Source organism: Hippocampus guttulatus, chromosome 6 (assembly GCF_054856545.1).
Source record: "Hippocampus guttulatus isolate MCC_2025c chromosome 6, RoL_Hgut_1.0, whole genome shotgun sequence".
In the NCBI taxonomy this organism is placed as follows: Eukaryota; Metazoa; Chordata; class Actinopteri; order Syngnathiformes; family Syngnathidae; genus Hippocampus; species Hippocampus guttulatus.
This window is the reverse complement of record NC_141266.1, coordinates 8431972-8457838: the sequence shown is the minus strand read 5'-3', so window position 1 is coordinate 8457838 and position 25867 is coordinate 8431972. Positions and strand designations below refer to the sequence as shown.

Below are 25867 nucleotides of genomic sequence, written 5' to 3'. Positions count from 1 at the left end.
TATGCAAGAATGAACGCAAGTTCCAAAATACAGTATAGTTTCTTTGTAATTTCATACTTGAATTGTAATCGTGATGACACGTACTGCTGGCCTGCATGCCCTTGGTGACATTTTGGACACAGTCCAAATTGGGCAGTTTGTCATTGGAGAGGAGTGCCAGCGCAATAGCTGTGTAGAAGCTTCGGGCTACACCACTGCCCTCGCCCGGCTCATCTTTGAAGGTGACCTTTACTCGGTGTACAGCCATTGGTGTGGTTGTGCACCTCCTGCCAAAGTGAGTGTTCAGCTGACGCATGGTCTGCTGTATTAGCTGGTCTCTATCCCGATCAACTTCAAGGGCCAAGTCCCGGGATTGTAGGTTCCTTAGCTTCTCCATTTCTCTGCGGAACTTTGACTCCTTTACCTCAAAGCCACCAAGCTCAGTGAGAATCTTAAAATGAAATAAAAAGTCAAACGTTGATTAAACTTTTACATAAATTATAAACACCCTCTCTTTCTTTCAAAAATTATTTTAAGGCATCACAAAAAGTTGACAGGTCATAAACTTTGACAATTGCAGTTAATAAAATGAAAAGAAGTACCGATCCAGGCTCAGCCCCAACATCCTCCATGAAGACACGACCAAAGAGTTCCAGTGACAGACGCCAGCGTCCAAGCAGCATGTCATGTGAAATCATCATCCCCATGAAGCTACAATGAGGTCTGCCCAAAATAAGGCACCAAGGAATGTCAATGCTTAGTCTGTTACCTTATTCTGACTGGGTGACATGATACCAAATTGAAGAGCTGCAGCTATGTTCATCAACAGGGTTGGCAGTTATGAGATATAATTTTTTTTTTTTTGTTTTTAACTATGGCATGTCATGGATTGGTACAAGTACAAATTTGGGTATTCTGCATCTCCTGGATTAAATCAGCATGAAAATGTACTGAATTTTACCTGAAAGACGGAAGAGGAGGTCCATCACTTTCGGTGAGGCCAATCTCAGCAAGCAGACTGCTCTTCAGCTGAGCAGCAAGGTCGTGGGGTGAAGGGCCAGCTTTTGAGGCTTCCAGCTCCTGGTCTGGCACGGACTGGTTCTCAGAGGTCCGCTGGGCAGTCTCCATACTCATCACATTCTTCAGGTTGGCTGAGTAAGACATCTTAGTGGGCAGGATCTGTGGGTTAGCGGAATTCAAAGAAGTCTTGTGTGGTGAGATGTCAGTGTGGTGGTGAAAGAATGGTAATATGAAAATGGCAAAACATAAATACAGTACATAAGCAAGCAAAAGCTTGTGTTCTAATATCAATTTGAATGACAGAGTAACATAAAACAAGATAGGTATTACAGGGTTTTGCCTGGCTCAAATTGAGGCAGAGATGGTACCATCCTGATCAGCATTTTCTCCAGGGACGCCCGTTTCCTTCCACATTCCAAAAACATGCATGACAGGCTGATTGAACACTCTAAATTGTCCCTAGGTGTGAGTGTGAGTGTGAGCGTGTATGGTTGTTCGTCTCTGTGTGCCCTGCGACTGGCTGGCAACCGGTTCAGGGTGTCCCCCGCCTACAACCCAAAGACAGCTGGGATAGGCTCCAGCACCCCCGTGAACCTTGTGAGGATAAAGCGCATCGGAAAATGGATGGCTGGATGGATGAATATTTGCCCAATTTATGGCAATATTAAAGCCACATACACTATGGCGGATGGGCTGACATATCGCTTTGACCCGGTTCAACAATTCTCTGCTACAGAAATCACAAGAAAAAGGAAAAGAATGCTCCTCATTTTGGATTTCCAAAAGGTTTTTGGTTACCATGATGAATCTTGTACAAACGGGTCGAATGGCTCTTTAGTTGCCGACACAAGTGTAATATGTCCCTCCTTACTTGGCGTACAATGACGCACCATGACAGTATAAAACCGTATTGTACAAATCGAAATGTCGCCTAATGTGTGAAAACTGCAATCAATGGTCACCCAAATTTATGATGACATCTTTACTTATGGTCACATCAACCTCTGAAGATTAGAGAATGATCGCCCAAGTGTGAGGGATTATAGGGTTTTTTCCTCATCGTCGAGGCACTCATTACAAAGCTTATGTCACTTCACGAGAAAAACGCGTCATCCATTAAATCCAAAATACATAACGTCTTGCCACATTACACAATGCCACACATTGAGAAATGTGCAGAACTGTCACATGCAAACATTGATATATTTATCGCGTATACGCCTGCGTACCGAACCTTGTTTTCAGTAACGCCGTGATTGGCTGTTGCAGGAAAGACTGGCCATCAATCAAACAAAAATTAAGTGCATGTTTCTTTATATTTTAATCTTCGTGATGAGCAACTCAACATTAGTATTTCACAGCACAAAAATGGCTACGATGATAAAATAAAAACAAGTTCACTTAGAAATTTGTGCCTCAAATGGCATCTTGGTGGGCGGGCACGCCCCTCTATGACCCGCCCTCGGAGACGGGTCCGACATATGGGGTGGGATGGGACCGAGAGGCATACAACACAGCCACCTTTCTTAACCGGCTGGATTGAATTGTTTACAGCTGATCAAGTATTCACCAAGATAGCATTTAGCTGCCAACACCACCACCATGAAGCACCAGACTGATGATGTGTAAACGTTTTTGGATGGAGGATGAGTGCTCCTCCTCTTGTCCATTTGAAGCGAAGCAAAGTCACTCCCTCCCGCATACTAACACAGTGAACACGCACGAGACGTGGCAGTTCGTGATATTTCACATTCGGTCGAGCGATATCAATTGGTCTGGCTGAGGGCGGCACAAACTTAGCTGGAGGCGGACGCCACACAAATTTGAACTCAGGAAAAACCCTGCATTAGACTGAGTCGCTGGACATTACTTCAAATGTGTAAGCAGTGGTATATAAGGAATCAAAATAGCCTTTTCAGAACTCGACATACTAAAGTACGGTAACCAAGAATCACAATCTTTAGATATTAGAACACAGCTGCCCACCTGTTTTTCATGTGAAGAGGGGTGGTATACCTGAGAAGGGGAGGGTAGAGAAGCGCCCAAATTTAACTCCAGGCAGTTTCTGTCCACACTTGCCTCAGCCAGGCCTTTGGTTGCCATGGAAGAGGAGTACAAGCCTTGTGAGGGTCGCCCAAACAGATCCTCTTTCCTTGCATTTGGCTGAAAAGGGTTGTATAATGATTAATCTTGCTACAAATTAAAAAACACCAGATATGGTACTTGGTACTGTCACCTGAATCCACCAATACACATACAATATTATATGCTGTAGTACAGTGATTATGATGCCGCATGCTAAACTAGTGCTGTGTTACACGTTAGTTGCCATGACTACTACTGCTTCTTATTCCATTTCTTCTCTCTCTTGACGGTTGGGAAATACATGTGCATTATCACCACCTTCTATAGCATGCAGCATTTACCAGAACAAAGATGTACTATTTACAGCACCAAAAGGCACCCTAACCGACCAGGATTGTACCTGTATCCAAAAAGCAACATGTGATTTTAGTTAAGCCATTTTAAACAACAACAAAAAAATATGTTTCCATAGTTAGAAGCGGATCTAATCCAGCCGGAACTTGTTCAGTGCCGTCAACTTGATTACGCAATGGGATTTTAGGTGAGTCCGAGCTCTACTCTTCTCGTGTTTTTTTTTGTAAAATAAATGTCTCCCCCAAAATGACAGTTATACTCAGCAGCGACATGATTTTTATTTTCTTCATGATGCATTTTTTGCCTGGTGTGTCTTATACTGAGGAGCGATTTATAATCCGAAAAATACGGTAATACAAAACATTTTATTTAAATTGTTCAGATGTACATCACCTACTTAAAAAGGGGAATGATCATTTTGAATGGAGCCGGGTTTATAAACTTCTGCCCTGCAGATTGACTAAGCAACAATTCTTGCCTGCAAGAGGTGAGGCTGATCTGCCAATGGGATGGCCTCAGCCAAGGGAACGTCAAATGGATTTGGTGGGATACATCCCAAGAAGGTCATTGAATCCGAGCGACGGAAGAAAGGATGATTCTGACCCGTTTCGGCAGAAACAGCATCTTCTTCCTTGTCCTGTAAATTTGAACCTGGAGTAAGATAGTCATTGTTATGCCACAAATACATCCAGGGTTTTTGAAAATGTGAGCATTTATTTGTCTTACTTTGATTGGTGTCTTCATCATTTTCATGTTCAGAGTCCTCATTGTCCAAACCCAATTCCAAAATCTCTCGATTCCTACATCAAGACATGTATATATACAGAAAACGTGTTAAACTGTGGCAGCATTTTAAAAGACAAGAGGCAAAACACTAGACCTGTATGGTGCCAATTGTTCTTTCAGATTAATTTGTATGTTTTGTTGCAGACGGTTTAAAGTAATAGATTGCCCCCCTCCTCCCCCCTTTTTGCTCAGGTGCACATTTTGCCCCATGTGCTTCCAAAGCTTCCGCCTCCCCCATTTCCGTCACAGAATTACACACTCCATAAACTAGCACAACATGGCTATGGCTAGAGAGCGCGAAACGTTTGTTGCCAAGAAATGAGTTGTGTCGTCAGCCGTTTTGAAATGGTTTGGGTTTGCAGCGAAATATGTGGAACAAGTGACTTCAACCTGCAAATTTTGTTCAGAGCTCATTGCAACAAAAGGCAGCAGCACAACAAACATTTTAGCATCAAAAACAGAGGGAGAGTGGGTGAAATGCCAAGATTTCCGAGGAGAATAAGACCTGATCAACCATCTAATTCCCACTAAAAAGCAGCTATTATAAGAAAGGGGGACCCAGTTACCTCTTTCTGTCAATCTGTGGGGTCTCTAGCGTGGTCTGCTGGTTCATGGCCTTAATCCAGTAGATCAGCGCTTGGAAAACATATGCCACGTGTTTCAGTGAGCACACATCAAGCACAGGAAGCACATCCGAGTGCTCATCATTGTGGGAGCGCATGAGTGACAAGGCATAATTCAAGAAGTCGCCACGTGCAGACATGCCCTGGCGAGCTGTCAGTAGAGTGGCTGCTCTCCTGAAACAAAATGAGGAAGAACATCCTTACTAAACTACAATCAATTGTGCAAAAGAATAGTAAGGATAACTATGACCAAAAAATTTATATTAATGTACGCTTACCTCCGGCCTTCAAGGGTGCGGAGGTTTGCCTCTTCCCGAGCAGTCATGCGTTCCCGTCGAGCTGAATGCTGAGAGGCATGCAAAGGGTGACTGGGGTGACCTGGGTCTCCAGCAGATGACAAAGCTGAGCCATATCTCAACTGTGCCTCAGTGGAATCCATGATGGACACCATCCAGTTCCAGGTGGGAATCAACTTTTCCTCAACATAGTTCTGATTCAAGAGTGGAGAACATTTGTCTTATTTAATACAGACCAAAACAAAACTAATATATATTAAACAACACATTCAGAGTGTCGATGATGATATCAAATACAGGAGCAGATATCAAATATTCTGCTAAAAACAAGAGCCGTATTAAATATTCAGAGGCGGCAGTAGTCTGCTCTTAATGTTAATAATTGTAGTTGTGGCATGCAGTAGAACAGAAATGTACTGCATGAGAATGATGACAGTATGACTAATATGTTGATTACTTCAGCTGTTTACATGAGAGAGCCAAAAATTTTTAAGTGAAGCTCTGTGTGATTTTGTACAGTTCCTTAAGTTGTGTGTGTATATATCTATATCTCTCTCTCTCTATATATATATGTATAGATATATACACACACATATATACAGTACATATGCACACGTACATATATACATAAAAACATATATACATATATACATGTGCACACACTTATTTTCAGTCAACATCAAAAACATTAATTACCAATTACAAATACATTTAGAGGAGCGTGTAAATAAGTTTCCACCATTGGTGGGGTTGCTATAGAGCACCTGCAGGTTGACAGCATCTTGATAGGTGAGCTTCACAGAGGCAGGATACTGCGAGTAGACAAGGTGGTTGTACTTTGGAATCAAACTCATGAGATCCGAGATCTGTCTTATGACAATGCTGTACGCCCGGGCTAGGCTACTGGCAGATGTTAGATAGCTGCTGGTGTTGCTGGCCTCCAAAGCAGCTGCCGCTGCAGCAGCGCTGGAGCTGATTGCACTTGAGCGACGCAAGTTGGTTGGGTCGATATATATGAGTCCAGTGGAGCTCGCTGTCAATAATAAGAGGAGTCCGTATGAACATACAGTATGTGTCTGTTACTCACACTTAATTTAAAATAGTCTCTGAGAAATGTATTCATGCAAAAAAACAACATTCACTAACCAGCTGATGTCGAGGAGCTAGGGGGGGCACTCCCGGTAGCTCTTTGGCTGGGGGTATTTCGTACAGCCCACTGCATGGATCGAGGAGCCTGAGCTGCACTGTTGGCATGGGACGCATTAGTTGTCCTCTCCAGAGGCTCGTCAAACAGAAATGTCTCTTGGTCCACATCATCACTCTGACTGCTGCTGCTGTCTGAGTCACTGGAGTCATTGGACTGGGAGTCATCCTCTGAAAAGAAGGCAGGGACACTGCTCGCACCTTTAAAAAATAAGAAAATATACAGAAAGGAAATTGGTGGTTTGTGTATTAATCTGCACTGTATTTGTATTTCAGAAATGTTTCAGGTGATGCATGTTAGTCACACCACATGGCCCAACTCTGATATGACACGGATAAAGTCAAAACAGTATACTGTTCATCAGTCTAAAAAAAAAAGTGCACAGATTCTCTGTGACTGAATTTGCTGACAGAAAGCCACGAAAAGGAACCTGTGACGTATTTTGTTTTTTTTGAATGGTAACAGGTGGGTACGAAGATTTATTTGACATTTTTGCCATATAATGGAGTATTTAATTGTTCTGCTAGTCAGTACAGGTAGCTGGCAATGACAGATGAACAACTTAATTTCCTTAATTAATCCGATTTACTCCCTACTAAACTCTGACATCGGTCGTACATGGAACGAACAGCCCGTATCAGTGGGCTGGGTTTGATGGCCTTGGTATTACTTTTCTGCTTTCTGCAGATGATTTGGAACTGTTGGCCTCAACAAGCAGCAATCTCCAACTGTCACTGGAGTGGCTTGCAGCGAAGTGTGAAGCGCTGGGATCAAATTCAGCACCTCCACATCTGAGACCATGGTCCTCAGTAGGAAAAGGGTGCTGTGCCCTCTCCAGGTTGAGGATGAGGTCCTGCCCCAGGTGGAGGGGTTCAAGTATCCTGGGGTCTTGTTCACAAGTGAGGAGAGGATGTAGCGGGTGATCGACATGCAATCCGAGCAGCGTCTGCAGTGATGTGGACTCTGTGTCTGTCTGTGTATTGAGCCAAGGAGCATTTTATGTGCTGTATCAGTAGCTCACCAGAACATCTTATAACCCTAAATGCTGACAAAAGCACTTGTGACTTGGTGAGTACACTAGTCTGCAATTATAGGATCAAATTAGCCTTGCAAAATCCAGGAATGTTCAAAGTTGTAAACTTTCCATGGAATTTAATGGGAATAAAAAATATACTTAAAAATTGATGGTTGGCCCTCAACAGTGATCTTAAATGTAGTTGGGTAAAATATATTATAGCACTATTTTGGCTGAAACAACCAGATTTAATGCAAGTACACCCCTCAATCGCATACACACAAAGCTTCCAATTTAGAGTATTGCCAAAACTCCCCATCTTCACTTACATGTACTGTATAGACAGGGTTAACGACGAAGTGGACAATTCACCAATCGCTTACAATTGTACACCTTGAAGGACATGAATCCACTTCCATCAGGTCCTCCAGGGCCGGTATGCTGGATGTTTTATTTGGCTCCCTGCTCCAACACACCTGATTCAAATGATCGGTTATCCAGCTCCTGCAGAGCTTGCTGATGGGCTGAGCATGTGAATTAGGTGTGTTGGAGCAGGGAGGCATACAGTAAAACATTCAGGGTGCTGGCCCTCAAGGACCGAAATTGCCCATTTGCCAACAATGAAAATTACATGACCAATTCATAATTTCACATGTTATGCAATCAAAATTTCCCTTGCACCACCTCAGGGCTGGACTATGAAAAATTATTCCAATCCCATAACATTCTCAGAGATTATAAATGTTATTCAGTGCTTCAGCAAACAGAATTTCTAGTTTGACACTCTTAAATAACCACACATTTTGACACATATATTCAGACTATTTATATGTGATGGCTGATGGAAGCTCTCAGGCTAGCAATACTGTTTTGTCTTTGTTTACCAGACAGTGGCATTAAAATATAGCAGGGTATTAATTCAAAATGTCAACTGTGAAGTGTTCAGTTCGTATTTTTCTGTTTTTTTTGTCAGGCAGTGTCTCTGCGTTTTAATCACCTATTTTGTGGTTTTCTTTGCGTTGAAAACATGCTTCAATGTGTGAATTGATTCAAATTTTATGGATAACTCTTTCTGCCACTTCTGTCTCTTCATTTCTCCCTCAATTCCTCAGCAGCATCTCAGGCTACAAAGGTGTTGTAATCATTAAGTGAATGATGAAATCGCTCAATACTATTTTAAATGTCAAGATTTTTGTCCTCAGACTGTTTCACATTTAATTATTAGGAAAAAAATGACAGGTTGCTGTTTTCTTGACGTTCAACATGTATATAGTTTTCTGAGCCAATCAGAATTGCGTATTCACCAAGACGATGTGCTCTAACATACTGTATGCATTATAGATGCGCTTACAAGCGTCTTAACAAAAACACCTATTGATCTATATAGAATTTTTTCAGATATTGAATTTAAAAAAAAGAAAATATAGCTGTTGTAACAGCCTTGGAAACTAATATTTTTTTCTGTTTAAGGGTTTCCATTTTTCATACTGTTCCAGACCTGAAATTATAATAAATCAAATTTCATACTCCATACTTTCCATGCTTGCGCAGGAACCTGAATTTTTATATTTAGTAAAGGGTGTGAGTCTTTCAAGATGGGTGACCACCTCTTTACAAAAAAAAAAATATATATATATATATATGGAACACGTGTCAAGAAAACCACCTATTTAGAAGGTCTTGTAAAGGTAAATAAAACCCAACCTGCTTCAGAGCCAGCTGTGGCTGCTGTGACAACACTCCTACGGCCACTAGCATTATCCTGATTGCTATGGTTACTTTCACTGTCGCTCTCCGTTTCAGCCGCTGCGAGAAGATCAAGCTCCATGTCACTACCTAAAAACGATAACCACAGAGAAGAAAATATTTAATCTCTGTTTAGGACAGTGTTTTAGCCTCAAATGTCCCACCCCAAAAAACCTCCGTTTCGCACCATCTTCATCATGCTCATCATGCTGCCCTTCTGCCTCAGCATTTTCCTCTCCCTGCTCTTCTTGATCATCATGATGGTCTTCCTCACCTGCTACCCCTTCAACAACTTCAACCTGAAAGACAAGTGCAACATAATTACACTGCATTCCAAATTGTTATGTATTTACTGTTGGATTATGTAAAATTAACATTTTAGGGGTTTCTTTGTTTTTTGCTCAGGGCATTTTTTTGTTTAGGTTTTTTTTTGCATTTTTAGTATCTCAAGCTAGTTGACTGATATCAGTGTAAGACAGGTTTAATAAATATCCCGTATAAGTCGAGTTAAAAGAAAATTATTTAAGGGGGGGGTGTTCTACATTTGTAAAAAAGTGATTGTTTTATGCATACTTTGGAGAAAAGGAAGATCTTTCAACTGATGCAATGCATGGAATAGTCCAATGCCTTGAAAAATGAAAGAAAACAATGTTCGATGGAACATTTGGTTTTATGTTTTCAAATGATCTCTCAGCAATTACAGGACTGAAAGGTGATGTTCTGTACCTCACAACCAATTTGTTTTATCTTAAACTGTTGTACATAATTACAGTAATTGTTTACCAGGAGCAATCATTACCTCAGTTTTTTATATTTTCTTTGTTCAATGTAATTTTTGTTCACACAGTTAATTTGTTTTAGACAGTGGCACAGCACTTTAATTGGGCAGCCCTGGATCAAGAGGCAGAGTGGATCCTGAAGGGTTAGTTGTTCTGTCCGAGTCTTGTGTCGTCATGTCCTTGGGCAAGACATTTCACCAACCATGCCTCCAGTGTCATTCATGCAAGTGTATGGCTGGGTGTGAATGTTGGGTGGTGGTCGGAGGGGCCCTGACACATACTGGCAGCTATACTTCAGTCAGCCTGCCCTAGGGCAGCTGTGGCTACAGAACGCAGTTCACCACCACCAGAGATGAAAGTGAGTGCATGCATGATGTATCCATTGTAGAGTACTATGAGTGTGTCCAGAAAAGTGTTATTTAGAACTGATCATCTTGATCATTCTTATTATTGTTATTAATTGAACTGGTTGTCCTATGGGGACGTTGATAGGTACAGCTGTGTATCATCTGCTCAACCATGATAGCCAACATTGGCATTTTGAAGAATTTGACCCAAAGGTAGCATATACAAGTTGAACGAGAGTCAATGTGGACTTCATGATTTAAAGCTCCCACCTCTTCCACATCTGCTGAAACGATGTCATCCTGTTCTTCATCTCTGCCTCTGACGGGCTGAGACTGGCTGCTATGGCGGGGTTGGGGGTTCCTAATGATATAAGAAACAGCAGTCTGGCTGGAACTGGAAAAATGGGGAAAAAGTCTCTTTAAAAATATATTTTATGGATGTATATTATCTTTAGTTATGTCACAGATATAAAAAAAGAACTGATCTCACTTTGCTAACAAATTCATGAAAGACATACAGGACATTGGGGTAAACAAATCAACACACTTGCTAGATTGATCAGGTGAAGGTCTCGGAGGAAGTGGTTCAACAGAAAACAGCTCCTCACTGCCCTGGACGGCATCAATACTTGTACTAGCCAAAGTAAATGGGGCTGTAGGTCTTGCGATACCCATTCGCACTGGAACAATTAGCGACTCTGCCACATTACAGAGCTCCTCTACAGCATAAGGTAGAAGAGCTTGGAAAACACGACGGCATTTACCGATGGGTTGGGGGATGAAGTTGCTGCAAGGGAGAAAAATTCAGAGGGACATTTCATTGTTAAGAACCTTGACTAAACCTATATACAGTAAATCCCTCTCCATCGTGGGGATTACCTTCCAGAAGACAAAAGTTAAATCTGTGATAATAGAAATAGACCCTTGGCATGTCATTATAGCATTTATGGCACTTCAAATTTTAAGTATTTGGACACAATTTTGAAACAGTACATACGCATTAAACATGTATAATATATGAAAAGAGAACCATGTTATGAACATGGTTACGGATTGGCTGCAGTTCTTCTTCTGTATCCCCGAGAGGCTCCATCTACACCGTTTTTGCATTAACTCTTTTGATGGCGGCGCGGACACCCGCAGCGGTTCCTCTTGTTTCTTGTTTTATGTTGAGAGGGAAGAAATTTCATCTGTGCTGTATGTGCAGCACATTTGACAATAAAGTTTTATCCAATCCAATCCAATAACTCATGTCCGTATCCTACGCTAAGATTACATTCCGAACAGGATGGGAAAATGCGGACATTAGCAAAGCGAGCAGCACGTTTTGCGTCTACTGACAGAACACAACCACCAGTCAGCAGCTGACAAAACGAAAGTAATGCTCTGATTGGCTTAATCGGTAGATACTGGTATTTTTTTCATGGAGAATATAGAGACATAACACAAAATGACTAATAAAAAGCAAACTACCGGGACCGCAAACCCGGAACCCACAATGGAGAGGCTTTTACTATATTTAGGTAAATAAATGTTTCCCCTAACCCCCTTCGCTTGTACATGGAAGGCTTACTTTTTCTTTTTGGATGAGGCCATCTCCACACTGAGGATTACAAAAACTCTAGATACAGAGCGTAGAAATCTCCTCGTGACGTTGACTGCCTCCTCTCTTCGGCCAGGGGTGTACTTGTTCTGCAGCTCCTTCACCAATGTACCAAGTAAAGTGTCTATGAACTGACACAGGGAAAAGACAATGAAAAATCACTCGTTATAAGACTTGGTTGAGATGTAAAACTAAATGTGGTTTCACAATATGCCAAGAGCAGTGATGCCGGTAACACGTTACTCCAAAATGTGCAGGTTTTCCAAGTGGCAACTGGCAAAACAGGGTGTTATTTTTGTAAAGGATGATTATCAGTAGCTGCTGAAAGTCAATATTAAAGTAACTTAGTTACTTTTAAAATTCAGTACAGTACTCAGTTAAGTTACAGGTTACTATTTCAAGGTAACCGTGGCAACATAGGCCAGGAGCAATGTGAATGAAGCATGGCGCTGAGTGGACTTACAGTGATGTCAGGAGCACACTTGACAATGAGGCAGTGGGTAAAACAGTCAAGGCGAATGGTGCCACTCTGCTGATTCAAATAGACCTGCTCTTCAGGAAGGAGATGGGCAATCCTGCTGCTTGCACTAAGTCTAACAACAACAAAAACAGGAAAGTATTAAAAGAGAATCAAATAATTAGTAAACATGTGACCAAACCCTACAATTGGCTGGTGACCAGTTCAGGGCGGACCCTGCTGACCAACCAATGACAGGTGGGATAAGCTCCAGCACACCTGCAATCCTAGTGAAGATTAGCGGTTCGGGAAATGGATGGAGGTGACCACAGGCCCAAAACAGGTGAGTGGTGATGTGTGAATGCTGAACCCAGAGGCATTGTGACATCAATTTCACTTGTCAGGAGGTGTTGGTACAGGACAAAATAGCAGCCCTGTGAGATTTCTTTTCCATCTTAATTCACGTTCCACAAAAGTAATGCTAATCAGAATACTGTGTTCAGACGTGTTCGAGCGTGTGGAAAACATTGGTGGACAGATAACTTTTGCGTTCAGCTTTAACTTGTTCACTTACGGCAAAAGACATACTATTGTTTTACTTCCCTGACTGTGACTCCGATGCGATGCTAAGACTAACACCACACATTACTAACAGGGAACTCCTCCTGCTCTACACCTTGTATCCAGCATTTCTAATTGTGGAACAAATCTAATGCCACACTCTAGCTTTGCCCTCCATCTCGCAGAGTAGAGTGCCTTGCAGTTCGTGATCTGGATTTTCTCCAGATTTTTTTTTCACAATAAATATTGATATTGATTTATCGCCGAGCCCCAAGTTAAACACATTTTATCTCTATATATTGCTGGAAGTGGATAGGCTTGTTACTTACGGGTCTTTATTCTCTTGAGAACCAAACATGATCATCGACTTGAGGGCATTCCAGTCCTGCAGAACCCTCTCAAGAGCCAATTGAGCAAAGCGGGGAGGCTCCAGGTCATGATCTGGCATATCAGAATCTCAAATAGGGAAAAGGAGACACTTTCATACTGCATAGATATGAGGAGATTCAGGTAAAACAGGAGCATATGTCAAGCCTACCATCTGCACTTGCTGCCTTGCGATTCCTGTCCTCTCTGATGCGTGGTGGCCTGTACTGACAGTGCTCAACACTCTGCCTGGCAACAGTTTGCACTAAGAACAGTAGTATATGCTCACCCCTAGAGATGGAAATAATCTGTAATCAGGAACATGGCTCTTTGACATATTACAAAACAATTCAAGTTTATTAGGGATGTATAACTTACCTGCTGTTTGGTGCTGTAACCAAGTTAGTGGTAGTGAGCAACCTGTAGAGCAAATCCAGGCGAGCAGCCTTTTGTCCAGCAATTAGTGTTTTGCACTTGCATTTCTCCCAGCAGTCACAGTATGCTGTGGGGGAGGTCCTTTTGAGCCTGTCATAGCAATACAATATTATTATCCAACATGTGGTGTGAATTATAATGTGAATAATTTAGAGCCAGTAACATCGAAGAAATCTCCAGACTAAAAATAGCCATACTCAATACTAACTTGCAGTCATGTCCTTTGTGACACACTCTGGCGCACTCAGTGCAGCAGCAAAGAGACTCTAGTAATCCGCATGTCCGACACTCAAAGATGTCCTAAATAAAATGTATGAGTCAGAGACAGCTTCTATTCAACATTCACAAGCCATTCTATTATTTGCAGAGATCCTGTCCCTCGGTATAATGTGAGGGCTGACCTGATTAATGTGCTCAGCTCCAGTCCAAGTGAAACTGCATGTGTCATTACAGCAGAGGACATAAAGGGGCGAATCGTCAGGATTAGTTCCCAGAGGGCAGATCATTTCCATGAAAACAGAGTCTGAATCCTCCTTCTCCGCAATGCCTGGGTCGCCTACTGTGCAATTAAGACATCCAAGCACATAAAACAAAGGAAATGTATGGGAATTGAAACGTTATGGCATTCAGTGTGCAGGAAAAACAGTCAGGATTTGCAGTTTACAGACAACCTGTCACTCATGTGCTATAACAACAGATAAATTGATTAAAAGTTAATTGCTCTTGCAGGAGATTGAAGCACTACTGCGCGGTGGAAGCAGTGGTTGGGAACTAGGTAGCCTCAATGGGAAACACTAATGCAAATACATTTCCTGAAGCAAAATGAGCAGTCGCAGAACATTTAATTGCACATAGAGGGGTTAATCAGTGAAAAGATGTAATAATTAAAATCTAAGTCAGCAAGCATTGATGAAATCCATTCAAATTACAGCCAAATTGACAGAGAAATTCAACACAGGGCTCGACACTAATATTGGTTGCACGAGCACTGGTACAAACAACTTTTTCCAACCAGTTGAAAAAGTTGCTCGCACCAGCGTATGATTTGGTCGCACCCTTTTTTGGAGAGGTACACCACGACCACACATGCTGATGAATAGCTGTCTTAATTGGCATACCATAGTTTCCTATGAATAATGAGTAACAGTGACTCGAGATACGTTACAGTATTTGTAAAATCAGGACAATGGTCTACAACAAGTAATGATTGACAGAATAGATCAATTGTTTTATGTACAAATTGGGCCAAAAGTAGGCTGAGCATGACCGGTTTATAATTACCTAACACAAAAATGAACGCGCTTGACTTATTCACTAACAAACCTCCCAGTTACAATACATATTTGGTATCTATAGCTTAAACAAAATGCACAGATCTAAATTTAGAAGACAAATGATTTTTCCAGGGAATGCATTTTCAAGACATTGTTTTTAGTCCCTTTACAGTGTCTTTTACTCACCCTTGGCCATTTTCTGTGCTGCCTCCAAAACAGTAATGGCTGCCGGGTAGGCTCTCCCACTGACTGCCAGCATGAAAGGGGTCATTCCACGTGCATCCCTTTAAAAGAAAAGTAATACCATTGAACAAAAGAGTTTAAAAAAGGGGGGTTCAAACGAACTTAAAATCTCTTAAAGACAGCATTAAACAAGAAAAGTATAGCATGATGATTATGTTCATAAAGAGGTAAAGAACCATACTTAGCAGACAGTAGTTCACGCAAATGTGGCCTCAGAACAACACTGTCACACATCAGCTTCAATATGAGGTGGGCATTGGCCTTCCTGTCTTTCGATTCAACAACAGACGGCTCTGTGGATGGGCCTGCAAATATTGAGGAGGGAAGAATAAACATTAAGAGAAGCAGCAACGCAGAAGAGGAGTCCTACACTCCTCTGTGTAGAATGTACTTTGACATGAATCTTTTACAATAAGCCTGTTACACCATTTCAGTGCATTAGACTGCTTTGTAGAAAGGTCTCATCAAGGACTGCTGAAAAAAAATGTCATGACACCAGTCAATCATATGTTTGGTCAAACCTATCCATAAACTCTTTGCCTGCATTTTCAACTATATTGGTGATGGGTCAGGGCCATTGAGCCTCTATCCGAGACCGAGGCAAAAACAGTGAAACAATCACTTCCACTGGATTTCTATTACATCATGAAGCAACTCAATGACCTGGTATGGTTGAAGTGCTCGGGGTCTGGCTGGTCCCAGTGGAGGCTGTTGTTAGTGAACCCATAGGTGGTGCTAGAATGAAGTCAATGTCACCCTCTGTTGAGACAAGATGGTTTACATAGTAACCAAAATAATACATTTCACCTCATTCAGAATGGATTTGATTGATTCTCTTGATGTCCCAGAGCAGAATAATATGGAACTGTATGCTCTTGTACACTATAAAATCATGCTATGCTCAGAGTAAATATTATAGCAGAATAGTGTTGGAATGATCATAAGGAGAAAACAGATTGGATGAGGAGTATTTACCCCCAATGATTCTTATTGGTTTCTGAATTTCAAGTACAACCCAATTCAAATGAAGTTGGGACAATATATTCAAGAAAAATAAATAGAATGATTTGCAAATCATGTTCATCATATGTTTGATTTATTAATACAGGACAAAGATATTTAATATTCAAACTGATAAACTAGATTTTGTTTATTTTGAGGGGGGGGGGGAATAACCAATAACTGAGACTTAGGCTGCAGCACGGTTCAAAAAAGCCAGACAGGTAGCAAAAAAGACTGAGAAAGGAATATTCACCAGACATCTGTTTGGAACATCCCACAGCCGAACTGGCTAACTGGGAACAGGTGGGTGCCATGATTTGGTATTTTTAAAAAAACAAAACAAAAAAAAAAAGCTTCCAAGCTTCCCTGAATTATTCAGTCATTCACAAGCAAAGACGAGGCATGGTTCACTTCTTTGTGAACTACTGCATGACAAAATAGCCAAACAGTTGAAGGACAATGTTCCTCAACATACAATTGCAAGGAATTTTGGGACAGTCCATAATATCATCTAAAGCAGGGGGTCGGCAACCCAAAATGTAGAAAGAGCCATATAGGACAAACAAAAAACAATTATGTCTGGAGCCGCAAAAAAATAAAAGCCTTCTATAAAACTTACAATGAAGGAAACACATGCTGTACGTATGTAGGAGACTGGACTGTCTCAGAATTGTTTGTTATTCATTCCTTTGTTGTGTGTTCACAAACGCCCCATAGAATTTATTTTGTAATTTCCTCACTTGATTTTTTTTTTTGTTTTGGTGCATTATTTTCGCTTTTCTTGGTGTCATTGAAGTGATCATTACTTTCCGTTTTTCTGAGGTGGTCTTTGAACGGCTCTTGAGTCAAACAGAATAGAGAAGGCACGGAGTCGGACGCAGACGTGTCTTGTGTTTGTCGAGACTGTTAAAAGCATAAATAAAGTGTATGTTTTAAAAAAACAACACCACAGCTCTCCTTTTTCAGAGCTGCGACATGTATCTATATCTATTTGAGCTATATTAGCCTACTATCAAAATCGTTTCCATTTTCAAATTTTTTTTTATAAAGCTCCGGGGAGCCATTAGATGTCACTAAAGAGCCGCATGTGGCTCTGGAGCCGCGTGTTGCCGACCCCCGATCTAAAGGTTCAGGATATGTGGAAATAATCACTGCATATAAGCGGGAAACCAACACTGAATGCCCGTGACCTTCAATCCCTCAGGCGGCAGTGCATCAAAAAGAGACATCAATGTGTAAAACAGGGGTGCCAAACCAGTCGATCTCCGGGGGTGTAGGAAAAAATGGGGGGGGGGGGGGGGGGGGGACAAAAACATATGTATGTCTGTTATTGATATATATATTTTTGTATATGTATATGTACACTGCACCCTAAGCATCAGTTTCACCTTCACAAAAAAGCATCTTAAAAAATACAATTAAATATAAAAAGCAGGTCACCTTGAACCTACGGTGGCGTGTAACCATCACCAGCGGTTGTTAGCGGTCAGCAGTCTGCAATTGCTGTTTGCGATCAGAGCCGTTGCAAAATATCTTTTTCGAAATTATCATTCTCATTCAGTTTGTTTCATTTGCAATTCACCGATGGCACTGGCAAAGAATGGGAATATGCAGCGCCAGGTCGAAGTAGACAGTGATTTTCCCTTGACAAACGCTTGTACCTACTTTATTTTTCATTCATGTTTGGGGCGGTTACTCATCATGGCTTGCGCGTGCGTGTGTACATGTCGGCGAATGGGTGGGTGCGCGCATGCATGTGTGTGTATATGCGTTGGACACCCCTGGTGTCAAAGATATCACTACATGAAAACAAAAACATGTTTTAAGACACACTCACCAGGGTCTATGGGCGGAGGATCAGGGACCCAACTTGGTGGGGCAATGGGCGGTGAGACAGGGTCCTGATGGTCACTGGAGGATGGGCCTGACTCATGACGGCCAAGGCCGGCTGCTCTGAGAGAGCGTCGCATCATTTCTCTCAATCGAAGCCTGAAGCCAAAACAGGAAATAAATTGACATCACCCAAGTTTCAAACAGAGTCATTACAAATACAGTGCCGCAAAAAAGCATTTCCTCATTTGATAAATTCTTACTTTTTTTTTTTGCAATTTGCCCACTTTAATATTTATTATCATAAAACAAATGTAAACATCAGATCAAAATAAAAACTATACAATGGTGTCTTTTTTGCTGAGAATGAAAATAGTCACCACATTAAAAATAAATGGGAGATGGAGGCAGGGTTTACTTTATCAGAGGAATTGTGGGGAGAAATCTGGACTTTCCAATGGTCTTTGACCAATTCAACAATTTGGAAGGAATATTGCTGGAAATACCTACAATATTTTAGCAATCCGCTCCAAGTAAGATACAGAAATGCCAACGTGTCTTGCTGGAGACAATGTGGAGAGAAGGATGCAATCAATTTTATGTATTTTGAAGATAGCCAAAAGTCTAACTGGAATGAAATACAAAAAGATTGAATCCGGTGTTTGAAATCCATCTACGTTTGGACTTTGAAACAATATACTTTGATCAAACTCAGTTACTGAATCACAAGAAGGATTTCAGATTTTTCTTGTGGCCAGTAAAGCGACTATTACATGAAATCACGCTCAAAAACCATCCAATATTGCTACATTGAAATAAACAGCCAGAGACCGTTACACCCGCGCTGCAAGAAGGAGAGATACCGCCGCTCATTCCTACCGACTGCTGTCAGGCTGGCTAAATAAAAAATAAAATACGTGAAAAACCAGTAACAATTGTAAATAGCAGAGCCACCTTATACCAGTTGCATATATGCTATATAATGTATATCTATATTTATATTGCACTTATATTGAAATGTGTACAGCTCTCTTTATCTGCATTTATTTTTGTGCTTGCAAACACTGTTTTTCTTCTTTCTACCCCCCAAATTTGCTGCTGTAGACGGTAAATTTCCCCAGTGTGGGACAAATAAAGGATATTTTAATCTTAAATCTCAAAGGATGAAAGGGCCAAAATACTCATTTACAGTTATAGGAAACGCGTGATTTCAGTTGCTGCTGTTGAGTTGCCCCAGCAGGAATGTTTAGCGGGGAATTATTTTTACCCCGACACAGGGCAGGTAGTTTTGAATTTTCTGCCTACCCCTTATTAAATGAAATCATCATTTAAAAAAAATGCATTTTATGTTTACATTTGTTTGATGATCTTTAACATTATGCAAAAAAAATTAATTAATTAAAAAAACAAAAACATAAGAGGGCAAACCTTCATGACACTGTAAGCATTCTTTCCTTTTCTTCCTTAAACCGATGTAGCACTTACCCTCTGCTACTGGAGGAGCCGGTCCTATTTCCAGAGCTGTTGCTGGAGACCACAGAGATGGCATTTGCAATAGCCTCTACAGCAGATAAGCGCTCGGCAAATGTGTTCCGCTCTGACCTTTCAGCCTCTGAAAAATGATAATGGTTATTCAACGTTAGTATGTGAGGCAGAAGAAAGTAGGCCATTCAAATAGTGGTATGCTGACTCAGCGGACGAAGAAAAATCCTTGGAAAATGTTCTGATCATGAATGCTTCCAAATGCCACAATAGGCTACTTGCTTCAAACACACACATCCAATAAGATAGTTTCAAAATCACTTTAAGCCGCCATGTTTTTTGTAGTGAACCTGTGTTAAAGGAAGCATTCAAACATGCACTTGGCAAGTGTGAGCAGATGAAAATATACAGTATATATCAATCAAAGAACACGAGCGGCGGCACGAAGCGAAATTCCATCTTTGTCACCAAAATGCCGAATCTAATAATGCACACACAACTGTCTGCTAACAAAAACATTCAGGGTAGAAGTTGTTTGCTCCTACGCGCACGTGTGCACACACACACACACAGCAACACTTAATGACATGCATGTCATACAACTGGATATCGCAGAAAGCCTACTGAAAATTAAGCATTAGTCTGAATGACTCAGTGCAGCTAAATCATCAAACTCATTGTCTACTGGCTGCAGACAATAAGAAGCTGAACCATGGAAGAAGTGTGCATGCACGCGTGCATGTGGCGTACGCACGCAGTAAGGCGAATTCCTTTCTAACAATTGACCTGTCGACTCAGTACAACTCTTTGTATAAGATTATATTGTGCATACTGATACACCCGCTCTGCAAGAAGGAGAGGTACAGCTGCTTGTTCCTGCCGACTGCTGTCAGGCTATTGAATAGACGCACCTGAAAACCTGGACTCACTCCCACTCACCCATTTTAAATAGCACAGCCACCTTCTGCAGCATACAGGTACATGTAGTTGCACATATGCTTATATCTTATATTGCATTCTGTACCGTGTACAGTTCATTTTTTAAATTCCTTAAAAATAGTGACTTTGAAGACGCAAGGATTCTAGCAAACAGCGATGATATGTAGTTTGTTGTGGTTACTACAGTAAATAAAGTTAGATAAGCCAGAAATATCTTACATAACACTCTCACGATTGATGACCAAAATGGTGATCTCCATAAGCAAAAGATGCAATGTTTCCTTTTTTTTTTTTAAAGAATAAACCCTTTTTGGATTTAAGAAGTTGCTGATAACGACTACATGCTCATTTCAAATAAAAGAATGATTTGACATCATGGGTTTAATTCCCATTTAGGATGAAGTGCGAGCGGAATAGCTAACGCAAACTAACCGCAATTCTCATCCACCACCAGCTTATATCCATCCTCTCGGATGCACATGAACGTCTATAGATGATTGATTTGTTGGTCGGACATTTTGCTGCTCCACAGAGCATTGTAGTATGGCAACAGAACCAGATGGGTGGGTCAAAATCTGTAAATTGGCCAATTGGAAGACGCAATGCCAAAAATGTGAATAGCAATGAGTCAAATTCAAGTGGAAACATTGATGCAGGGTATAAAAGTCGATGCATGCATAACACACCAGACTTACCCTCCTCCTCTTTGGTTTCCTTGTTACTAACAGGGAAGCATACAGATACAGCAGCATGCAGAATGTTGCGGTTTCCATCACAACGGTGGCCAAGAAGTGCACCGAGGGCATGGTTTCCCTGATCCAATAGTAAGGCTTGTTCAAGGTTCACCAGATACTGTCGACACGCTTCATAGTCACAACGCAAAACATGCTGCATCAGCGTCTGTTTCTAAATAAGATAGGGAGAAGTTTATCACATGATGGCAGAATTCTTAAATGAGATCAAAGGTACAGTTAGCTGCTAAGAAAACTTAATACCATTTACCTCAACAGCCATAATGATAATAGCAGCTTTCTTTTTAATGGTGGAGTTAGAGGGGAGATTGGCAAGAGAGTGCACCCCCATTCCCAGACTATTTATCGGTGGCAGATCTAGCCAATCAGGATCTCGAATTCCACCCATGCAGTCTTTTGCCATTGGGTAAATTGTGCCATTTCCATCTCGAAGAATGATGGGAGATTCCTGCAGGAAGAATGATTTTAAATTCTCAAAATATGCCATATGCTCAATTTTAAAAAGGCATGTCACCGATTCAGTACACCATCTCACCTGTCCTGCAGTAAAGATGGCCACGTTTCGCTCATTCTGTCCGAGAAAAGCCATGTTGCTTGTCGGGAAGTTATTCTCCTGCTCAGCTTTGCCAGTGGCCAAGTCAAAGATACAGTACCTAACCCAGTTACCAGTTTTCAGTACTGCATGGACTCCTGGAAGATGGCGATATGTTTTATTGCAAGGCAATTTCTCCGTTGCATTTAACAAGCATATTGCACAAACAAATTGAATTACATGGATACAAGTACAGGTACAACTGGCAAACCTTTGGAATCAACATTAACAGCCAGGATCTCTGCCTTTTCTGGAATACAGAGCTTTTTGGGTGTGCGCTGAAAGCAGTCGGGAACCTTTGGAGTTCCCCCAGTTTTGACGACCTGCCAAGACAAAACAAATAAACAAGTACTTGTATTGATTTTGAATGAGATACATGAGTAAACATCAGGAGAATGAAGAATCTGATTCTTTTCATTGTTGTTGTTCTGACCTGCAGCTCATCTATTCTCAGAAGCCTACAGTCCTGAAGCAGTGAAGATGGGTCAGAGTCTGGGGGGGCAGTGGTGCTCTGGGTGCTCACTGCCCCTGGAAACTTAACTGCAACATAAGCACCATCCACTTTCAGCACCTAGGCACCAGGTGAAAATGAGAATTTGTTAAAATGAGCTTTCATTGTATAGAAACATGGATAACCCACAGACAAGTATCTCATAAGGTGCTTGACTCTACAGTGCATTATAAAGAGTATGGCGGCCCGGTAGTCCAGTGGTTAGCACGTCGACTTCACAGTGCAGAGGTACCGGGTTCAATTCCAGCTCCGGCCTCCCTGTGTGGAGTTTGCATGTTCTCCCCAGGCCTGCGTGGGTTTTCTCCGGGTACTCCGGTTTCCTCCCACATTCCAAAAACATGCGTGGCAGGCTGATTGAACGCTCTAAATTGTCCCTAGGTGTGAATGTGAGCGTGGATGGTTGTTCGTCTCTGTGTGCCCTGCGATTGGCTGGCAACCGATTCAGGGTGTCCCCCGCCTACTGCCCGAAGACAGCTGGGATAGGCTCCAGCACCCCCCACGACCCTAATGAGGATCAAGCGGTTCGGAAAATGGATGGATGGATGGATATGAAGAGTATTCACACTACACTTGTGTAATTCTTCCACATTATGTTACAGCCCTATTACAAAATGGAATACAGAAACAGAGCGAGATAGAGAGAGACAGAAACAACAACAAAGCATTGTCGTGCTAGTTGCAATTCTAACTAGTGGTCTCTCCTCCAGTTGCTGTACAACCGGTCTCTGCTAAAGCAGGTGGCGTAATGCACCAAAAGTATTTGCCAACCACAAAAAAAAAGTAGAACAAATGGAAGAAGAGGAATAACTAGTAATAGCCATGGCAACCAATGTGCGATGTATCGCAGGTTTGGCATGCAGCGTCCACCACCACAGCAAGGATTTACTATTTACAGCATGAAAATTGCACGATATACGATCAGGATTCTACCTTTGGTCACAATGCAACACGGGATTCTCGTTAACGTAATCTATTTCAAACTTTTTAAAAAAAATGTCCGCAGTTAGAACAGAAAGTTTCAAAACCAGGCTCGTTCACAGCTATCAACACAATTAGGGAATGGTGATTTTGAAATAATCTGAAAAATACAGTGTATTGTATGTTTTAAAATAATTTTGTATTGGTTTCAGTGTGCTTAAAACCCTTAAAAATAAGTACTATACATGCTACAAGCATGTTTTGGGAAAGTTTCAATTGAGTAATTTAAAATTGTGGATTTTATTTAAAACGGTTGTAGTCTGTATCACAACCCCGCGATGGGGCGGTGTAGTTAACTATATTGCTTGTGTCGGGCAGAATCATCATAGTGTACCTTGAAAATCATCACTTTTTTAGAAGACCCCCAAAAGGCACCTGAGCTCAATTTTAAGCTTCATGACAAGGGTGTGAATACTTACTGTATGCACATGATTTCTTGCATTTTTTCATATATTTTATATACTGTATGTTTGCAAAAATATTTCAAAATACCTCCACATTTTCATTATGAGGTACTTCTGTGTAGAATTTTGAGACAAAAATGTGTTTTATCCATTTTGGAATAACGCTCTAAGATAAAATGTGGAAAGTGTGAAGTGGTGTGGAGATCTTCCAGATGCACACTGTATGTCCAAACATTCACAACATCATAACATGAAGTTACTGACCTTTCCCACAGGGACATTTTTAACATCCTCCACAAACACCACCTCTCGAAGAGGCCATTGCTCCTCATTAACTTTTTCCTCCTCCTTGGGGGCTGGAGTGGAGCGCCTTCGCTCTGCAAGGTTTAAACCATACTAAAGGTTAGCAAATGCAGCAAATTTCAACAAAACGTAATTAATTGAGGGAATTTTTTCACTGACATGCAATGACTGACTGGTAATGTTGATTAGATACAATGTAGATATTCCAGTGTGGAGGAAAAAAAAGGATCATTAGTTTCCCATGAAGAAAACTATTTTATGGCACAAAAAACCTGTGTTCCCCTGCATCTTTTATATTATTGAATCATTTCAAGCTACCGCCGGACATTTATTGTGCTGTACTTTTCAAAGAAGGGCAATGTTTGAAGATGTTTGTAAGTAATAATAATAATAATAATAATAATAGATTTTATTTATAAGTGTATGAAATGTCAAAGTGTTTTGGAAGCAATGTTGGTTCTATATTTATGGTGTAACTATTAATATAGGCACTGTCCTTGGGTGTCTTGAAAGGCGCTTATAAATAAAATCTACTACTACTACTACTACTACTACTAATAATTACTTCTCGGTATAGTGTCAGTCATTAGCAAAATGTTTTTTAAAAATCCGGGTTCCACTATTTGCAATGGTATTTGTAAATGGTTCATGCAGAATTTAAAACAAAAACACTAAGTGCATTTGGAAAACAAGATGCTGATGAAAGCCTGTGTACCATCTGTTTCAAAGTCATCCGGCTAATGAAAGCACAGTGAGTGTGAGACTGATGATGAGGCTGGAAGCCAGGGAGAAAATCCAAAACATGACCCCGCTCGAGAAAAGTGCAGGTCAAGAGGAAGAGACATACTGTATGGCAGTGAAGCACTGCTAGCAATTGAGGACGTGTCACTGCATGTAGAAGCTGGGGAAGGGGGAGGGCCCATCTCTGTCTTCACCAACTCCGGCTTGCTTTCCGTCCTAATGGGAAAAATAAGAGTCCAACTCTTCATTCAATCCAGCTGATTTATTTTATAAAGGCATAGACGGGTCAAAACAAATTAGGTTGTTGAATGAAAAATGGGAGATAGAATGAAACTGACTTGGTTTCTTGGGTTTTAGTGGTCTTCTCCATATTCTTCAGGCTCTCTGGTGAGCGCAGCTGAAACCTGCAGCTGTCATTCATGTTCCACACAGACTCCAATAAGACACCAACTTTGGGAATGCCTGCATTAACCGAAAAGGCCACTGCCCCAGCATGGTACAGGGGGTTATTCCTCAGGCATACCTAATGAAAGATACAAGAAAACCACATTCAACAATCATCCTGAATCAGTTTTCCAAAGAAAGCACTCACTTCAGTTTCAGGTCAGTGGTTTGCGCAATTTTTTGCACTTCCACCATTGTGAACAAAATTATCGATAAAATTTGTAAAACTCTTTTATAGTGTGATGGTTTCATAACTAAGGGTGTTCTGATCAAGGTTTTAAGATGCTGATACCGATAATCCATGAGTGTGATTGGCTGATTCTGTGTAAAATGTAAAATTTTAGAGCTACAGCTATGGATTTGTCTTTAATAACTGATTAATGAGTTGTTTTCATTTAATTGAGGAACAAATTTGAATTTTAAAAAACATTTGTTCAATTTCTATCCTTTTATTATTCAACAACAGCTTCAAATAGACATGGCAGAAAATGCACTTACAAATTGTGAAAAATTCTATTACTGTCAGAAAATAGGGTGAAATGTTATTTTCTCCAAGTAAAAGTAGCTGTTTGCAAATGTCCTATATGGATTAGGATAATCACTACTCACATTTACATAGCACCTTGTATTCAATTTGAATTAAACCAAATTACCAAATGGAATGAAATTTCATTTGAGCTTTTGAGGGGTTCGCATATTCTCATTGTCAATCCCAC

General features: G+C 41.0%; 1 protein-coding gene across 12 annotated transcripts in view; it reads right to left on the bottom strand.

The window, feature by feature from the left end:
• Positions 1-25867, bottom strand: part of ubr5 (ubiquitin protein ligase E3 component n-recognin 5) — a 62628-nt gene that overhangs the window by 7696 nt on the left and 29065 nt on the right. For 4 of the 12 annotated variants that reach the window (XM_086112956.1, XM_086112963.1, XM_086112957.1 and 1 more), the window contains exons 14-47: positions 25046-25230; positions 24814-24923; positions 23928-24040; positions 22204-22341; positions 21982-22093; positions 21714-21868; positions 21429-21626; positions 21122-21332; positions 19491-19617; positions 18013-18164; positions 15837-15932; positions 15355-15478; positions 15117-15214; positions 14058-14215; positions 13865-13956; positions 13600-13746; positions 13394-13512; positions 13185-13311; positions 12301-12430; positions 11808-11968; positions 10782-11021; positions 10505-10628; positions 9296-9407; positions 9067-9198; positions 6290-6547; positions 5908-6176; positions 5126-5337; positions 4791-5021; positions 4165-4238; positions 3917-4089; positions 2986-3162; positions 941-1158; positions 582-702; positions 58-430 (exon numbers count right to left, since the gene is read on the bottom strand). In XM_086112956.1, coding sequence (XP_085969082.1) covers positions 58-430; positions 582-702; positions 941-1158; positions 2986-3162; positions 3917-4089; positions 4165-4238; positions 4791-5021; positions 5126-5337; positions 5908-6176; positions 6290-6547; positions 9067-9198; positions 9296-9407; positions 10505-10628; positions 10782-11021; positions 11808-11968; positions 12301-12430; positions 13185-13311; positions 13394-13512; positions 13600-13746; positions 13865-13956; positions 14058-14215; positions 15117-15214; positions 15355-15478; positions 15837-15932; positions 18013-18164; positions 19491-19617; positions 21122-21332; positions 21429-21626; positions 21714-21868; positions 21982-22093; positions 22204-22341; positions 23928-24040; positions 24814-24923; positions 25046-25230 — 5467 coding nt within the window. The remainder of the gene's footprint in view (positions 1-57; positions 431-581; positions 703-940; positions 1159-2985; positions 3163-3916; positions 4090-4164; positions 4239-4790; positions 5022-5125; positions 5338-5907; positions 6177-6289; positions 6548-9066; positions 9199-9295; positions 9408-10504; positions 10629-10781; positions 11022-11807; positions 11969-12300; positions 12431-13184; positions 13312-13393; positions 13513-13599; positions 13747-13864; positions 13957-14057; positions 14216-15116; positions 15215-15354; positions 15479-15836; positions 15933-18012; positions 18165-19490; positions 19618-21121; positions 21333-21428; positions 21627-21713; positions 21869-21981; positions 22094-22203; positions 22342-23927; positions 24041-24813; positions 24924-25045; positions 25231-25867) is intronic. The other 8 variants (XM_086112958.1, XM_086112961.1, XM_086112965.1 and 5 more) reach the window with 7 other exon arrangements.